The following is a 6,000-nucleotide window of genomic DNA, read 5'->3' on the forward strand; positions in this document are numbered from 1 at the left end:
GTTTTGTTTCCCTGCCTATGCACGGCAGGTGTTTCCTTTCCTTCAGCCACGTCTGTCTTTGTCAGTCTCTAACTCCACCTCACTCTTTACCCTCCCTAGATGTGAGGTCCCCATCCTCCCTGGCTCCACCCTCCCCCTCACCAACAACCAACACAGTTCTTCCCCCAGAAAGTTGCAAAACCACCTTGGTGGTGGTGGCAAAGTCCTTACTTCCTTCTGCTGCTCCCCCCTTCCTTTGTCCTCTCACTGTTTCTTAGGTGGGGGTGGAAAGCGAGAAAACTCAGTTTAGAGTCAATACAGAGCACCGCTAAAGGCGCAGGCTACAGACTTCATGGGGCAGGAGGCTGAGAATCTTCCCGCCATCACTTTTTTTTAAAGACTACAGCGCACACCTTTAATCCCAGCACTTGGGACTCAGAGACAATGGGGATCTGAATTTGAGGCTAGCCTGGCCTACAGAGCGAGTTCCAGGGCAGCCAGAGCTACACAGACAGCACCTGGAATTCCCAGGCGGTGTCCCATCCAAGTTCTAACCAGGATGGACAGCTTAGCTTACCAGATCAGATGGGACTGGGCGTGTTCAGGGTGTGGCCACAGACCCACCATTAACTCTTAGATGGAAAGGTGAAAGAGATAACCTGGAAATATTTATCATCTCTCTGGGCCTGAAGTCACTTGTTGCTATAGCAACAGGTGTCTGTGTTGGGTGACATACCGCAGTGGAGATGTTCTTAGACCCTTGAAGGAACAAGATGTGTATATATGCAACAGATGTCTGCTGAAAGAATACATTTGTATGCGTGTCTGTTAGAGTGTTTGAGACAGTCTTACCTTGTAGCCTAGGCTAGCCTCAACTTACAGTGACCCTCCAGTCTCAGCTTGTTGAGAGCTGGGATTACAGGTGTATACCACTACACCTGGCTAAATTCTACTTCATGATCAATTCCTAATGAAAGCTCACAATACCAATCCCTAAAGTCCTGTCCTGAGAATTCTACTCTAGTTAGCCTGGCCAGGCAGCTGACAAGCTAGATTTCAGATACTTGGAGAGCAGAAGTAAGGGCTAGCAAGTGAATGTGAGGAGATTGTGACACTTGGTAAATGTGGGCGGGACATGTTCCAGGGTCACCTGACCCATTCTTCTAACTTTTCTATAGAGCAGGAGGGACACACCTTTAAAATCCACAGCCTACTTCTTTGATGGCAAGAACCTTCGCCAGGAACCCCCGCCTAATGCAGTTTAGTTAATGCTGTCAATTGAGGTAATGTGAGTAGGGCTAAATGATAACGTGTAGTGTTACCAGACCTTTGTTTCAGGTGTAATGACTCTAATGGAGTTATGAAGAAAGTCTGCAGACACACACTAACTGGAGGCCCTCCCCAAGAGCCCTCCTGCGTTCCTTCAGGCTTTTCTCCCAACACTCTCCTGCTCCAGCTGCATTTCTCACTATTCGCCTAAAGTGATCTGCAGGCTCAGGTCATGCCCATGCTAGCCTCCCTCAGCTGAGGCTCAGGTCATGCCCATGCTAGCCTCCCTCAGCTGCAGGCTCAGGTCATGCCCATGCTAGCCTCCCTCAGCTGCAGGCTCAGGTCATGCCCATGCTAGCCTCCCTCAGCTGCAGGCTCAGGTCATGCCCATGCTAGCCTCCCTCAGCTGGAAGGTTCAGGTCATGCCCATGCTAGCCTCCCTCAGCTAGAAGGTACTCACACTATCGGAGGAACTACTGACCACCCACAGTTCCCATTTAAACTCAGCCAGGACTAGAAAACCTTCCACCCAGTCCTTGCCCTCTAAGTTCCCACAGATGTGTACATCTTAGGCAAACAAATAGACTCTAAGCTTCCGGCAGATAGGAGCTCCTCTAATTTACCTCGTAATGCCCTCTGGGTCCAGCTCAGCCTCCTGAACAAAGGAATCTATTGCAAATATTTGACACATTAAACTCTTGGGGATATAAGCTGAATAAATGTTAACAGGGAAAAGAACAACAGAGGAGTGGTTTTTAAAAATGCCCTTGCTTAGGGGAGAACCGAGCAGTCCGCCACAGAGAACTCACAGACAGGGAAGCAGCTGATGGAATGTGAGGATGCATCCTCATGCTGCATTCGGTGGGAACCGGAAAACAGAACCAGAAGGGTGCTTCATTCCATTGTGTTTAACAGTAGGCAGGTCTCGTCCCCCTTCAGAGGAGCATGACCCTGTGCAGAGTGTTTCCTCCTCAATCAGCTCCTCCACAGAAAGGGTCTGCGGGGACTGGGGCCGCACAGATGGCAGAGAGGCTCATCAGGAATGTGGCAAGGGGAAGAGGAGGTAGGAACTGAACTCGGGCCACCAGGCTGAGCAGCAAGAGCCGTGATCGGCCGAGCCACCTTCAGCCCAGGGTGTCTTCTTCACTGGGACAGTCTCTCTTTACCTTGCTCTCAGTAACTTTCCAATACTCAAGGACTCTAGCTCTCCCATCCAGGCTGTTCCTCCTCTAAGTCCAGTGTCTGCCTAGGCCAGCCCTGAACCCACAAACTCCCAGTCTCAGGTGCAGGCTACCTAGCAAGTTCCTCGGGGCAGACTTGAGTTTGCGCCTCTCTCCCTATCTCGTCAGGGTCCAGGACCAGAAGAACAGTGTGCTACCTGAATGACCGGTTCTACTTAGGAAATGCTTGACGCGGAAGCTCAGGGTTACCTCCTGTTTTCAACTTGGTCTTAGTATATAGAGTTTCATAGAGAACATCAACCTCCTTGTTTTATAGATGAGAGACCTGAAGCCAAGAACAGAACATTCCTTAGGGAAGGTTTTGGGATCGAGGCTTAAAGGAGACAAAGAGCTCTAAACCCAAACGTATCATGTTGACAACAGGCCAGAGGAAATCAGGCAAAAACAAGCGATGCCTGTGGGTTTAAAACATTTTCTCTTTTGTGGTACTCGGGATTCTGCTCAATAGGAAAGTGCTCTCACACGAAGCCCTATTTGCCAGCCCTTAATATATCACGTTGATTGGGTTTTGTCTTTTGGATTTTTTTTTTTTTTTTTGCTTTGTAGTTCTTCAACCACAGTGCAGCTTTCTCTAGGCACGCTCCCTGTCCCCCACTGATAACTAGACCTTCCCCCAAGCACTGTGCTCACATCTATCTATCAGATGTCTAGTTACACAGCCTCCAGAGAGGCCAAGTTTACAGCAAGTGAGGTAACAAAGGCTGGCCACACAAAACCTTTATTCTCCTCTTGTCCTTCACATGACCTCGAAAGACAGACCTATATAGAGCCCTTCCTCTCCCTCGTGGGGGTTTAACACCAAGAACTGCATCTACAACCATGTCCCACCAGTTTCCCCTGGCAATGGCCTGTGGAGAGCTGGCCGCCCTTAATCTTCTCCAGTGGCCAATGTGTCACCTCCAGACGGTAACAGATCTTACCACAGACGGTAACTGCTTCAAAGAGCGTGTACCCTTCTCTTTTAGCTTCTGCCTCTCTCCACAACCACCTTTTCTACTAGGGTGTTGGTAGGCGGTGGCTAAGCAAATGCTCCGGATGGTAAAATCAAAATACCTTTAAAATGCGTAGGGAAAGGGCTGAGATGGAACTCAGTTGGCAGAAACTCTGGGTTCAACCCCCAGCAGGCAAAAGGTGTGATGGCACACGCCTGTAATCCCAGGATTCAGAAGCTAGAGGGAGGCAGGGAGACTGGAAGTTCAAAGGCATAGTCAATTTGGGAGTACAAGAAACTGTCTCCAAAAATAAACAACTGAAGCGTGCTGAGAACAGTGGCTCACACCTATGACACACACACACATACACACACACACACACACACACACACACACACACACACACACGCAACTTTGAAGACTGAGGCTGCAGGATGAGCATCCTGCATTCAAGACCAGCCTGGGCTACATTTTAAGACCCTTTTCTCAAAAAACAAGCAAGTAAACGGTGAAGGGTGTCCCCATAACTCACTCACTCTCTCTCTCTCTCTCTCTCTCTCTCTCTCTCTCTCTCTCTCTCTCTCTCTCTCTGTTTGTTTGAGACACGGTCTCTTCATGTAGTCCTGGCTGTCCTGGAACTCGCTCTGTAGACCAGGATGACCTCGAACTCACAGAGATCCGCCTGCCTCTGCCTCCCAAGTGCTGGGTTTAAAGGCATGCACCACCACGCCTGGCTGTCCCCATAATCTGAATGGATAGGCAAGTTAAAGGGGTCAGTTGAATAGGTGGCCGTTTCAGGAAGGGCACACGGAGGTCCTGGGGCACCACCAAGGCAGAAGGGAAGGCCTAAGAAGCAGGACAGGCTACTGGGCACAGCTCCTCCTCACCCCAACATAGAGTCTCTTGTAGCTCAGGCTGGTCTTGAACTCAGTATACATACAGCCTAGGATGCCACGAATCGTCTCTCCTGCCCACTGGCTCCATTCACACCAGTTTAAACACCACTCAGGGGTGTGGGGAACTGTGTAGACTATCCTGGTCCTCGGTGAATCCCTGAAACAAATTAAGTGGGCCGACTCACAGGCACCGGGGCCGCTGTCACTTACTTTGGGGGCCAGGACCCTCCGCTGAATTCATCACCTGGGAAACGCCCTCCTTGCTTTACGGCTGGGACACAATCTGCGACCCCGGGGGCTACCACCACTTGTGCCTTCCTGCCGCCCTTTCTGGGCCGGGCTGAGGGTCGCAGAGGGCTCCGGGGGAACAGCTGTCTCCTCGGCTGCTGCTGCTCCCGCCTCGGCCCGTGTTCAAGGACACCCACTCCCCCTCGGTGTCTGGGCGCAGGACCCCTCTCCGGGCCCGGGCCCCCGAGGCCGGGCTGCCTACCTTCTCCTGGGCCCTGCTGAACTTCTTCTGCACTTGCTTGGCGAAGAGGCCCGCGGCTCCGCCCGCCTTGCCCTCTGCCATCCTGCCGGCTGCGGGGGCGCTGCCCGGTCCTGTGGTTTCTAGAGGCCCCCGAGAGGAAGTGCGGCCTCCCAGCATGCCTCGCGCCAGGCCCAGAGGGCGGGCCTTCACACCCTGCCTGCAGCCTGCAGGGCCTGGGCGGCCTGGACCACCCCACCGCCACCCTGCGAGGACCACTGGGCACGCCACCGTCCAGCTAACCACTGGGCACGCCACCGTCCAGCTAACCACTGGGCAGGCCACCGTCCAGCTAGCCACTGGGCACGCCACCGTCCAGCTAACCTCTGGGCACGCCACCGTCCAGCTAGCCACTGGGCACGCCACCGTCCATCTATCCACGGGGCAGGCCACCGTCCAGCTATCCATTGGGCATGCCACCGTCCAGCTATGCACTGGGCATGCCACCGTCCATCTAGCCACTGGGCACATCACCGTCCAGCTAACCCCTGGGCATGCCACCATCCAGCTAACCACTGGACACGCCACCATCCAGCTAACCGCTGGACACGCCACCATCCAGCTATCCGCTGGACACGTCACCATCCAGCTATCCGCTGGGCATGCCACCATCCAGCTATCCACTGGACACGTCACCATCCAGCTATCCACTGGACACGTCACCATCCAGCTATCCACTGGGCATGCCACCATCCAGCTATCCACTGGACACGCCACCATCCAGCTATCCACTGGACACGCCACCATCCAGCTATCCACTGGGCATGCCACCATCCAGCTATCCACTGGACACGCCACCATCCAGCTATCCACTGGGCATGCCACCATCCAGCTATCCACTGGGCATGCCACCATCCAGTTCCCTGCAAGGATCACTGGACACACCACCGTCCAGCTGCCCGGGAGGACCACTGTGGCAGACCACTGTCCAGCTCAAGTGCTTCCCCAGGCAACAGGCTGGCGTCCACGGGGGCATTTGGAGCTGAGAGGGCAGCTGGGTTGTTCGGAGGAAGCTGGCCAAGAAGGGATTGTTTACGGTGGACTTTGGTGGGTGCACAAGACCAGCCTGGAAACACTAGCCCTGGGGTGGGAAAAGAATGGCCCCATTGAACAGGGTCTTCGAATGTGTACCCTTGGTTCCCAAAAGCTGAAGAGGA

At 53.5% G+C, this 6,000-nt stretch overlaps 1 protein-coding gene across 2 annotated transcripts in view; it reads right to left on the reverse strand.

The window, feature by feature from the left end:
- Window positions 1-4,933, reverse strand: part of Bin2 (bridging integrator 2) — a 30,106-nt gene extending 25,173 nt beyond the window's left edge. For both annotated transcript variants that reach the window (XM_052748991.1, XM_052748990.1), the window contains exon 1: window positions 4,808-4,933. In XM_052748991.1, the coding sequence (XP_052604951.1) occupies window positions 4,808-4,888 (81 nt within the window). In that variant the 5' untranslated portion in view covers window positions 4,889-4,933. The remainder of the gene's footprint in view (window positions 1-4,807) is intronic.
- Window positions 4,934-6,000: the final 1,067 nt, after the last annotated feature.

The sequence above is a fragment of the Peromyscus californicus genome, unplaced genomic scaffold, assembly GCF_007827085.1.
Source record: "Peromyscus californicus insignis strain IS unplaced genomic scaffold, ASM782708v3 Scaffold_20__1_contigs__length_68692818, whole genome shotgun sequence".
In the NCBI taxonomy this organism is placed as follows: Eukaryota; Metazoa; Chordata; class Mammalia; order Rodentia; family Cricetidae; genus Peromyscus; species Peromyscus californicus.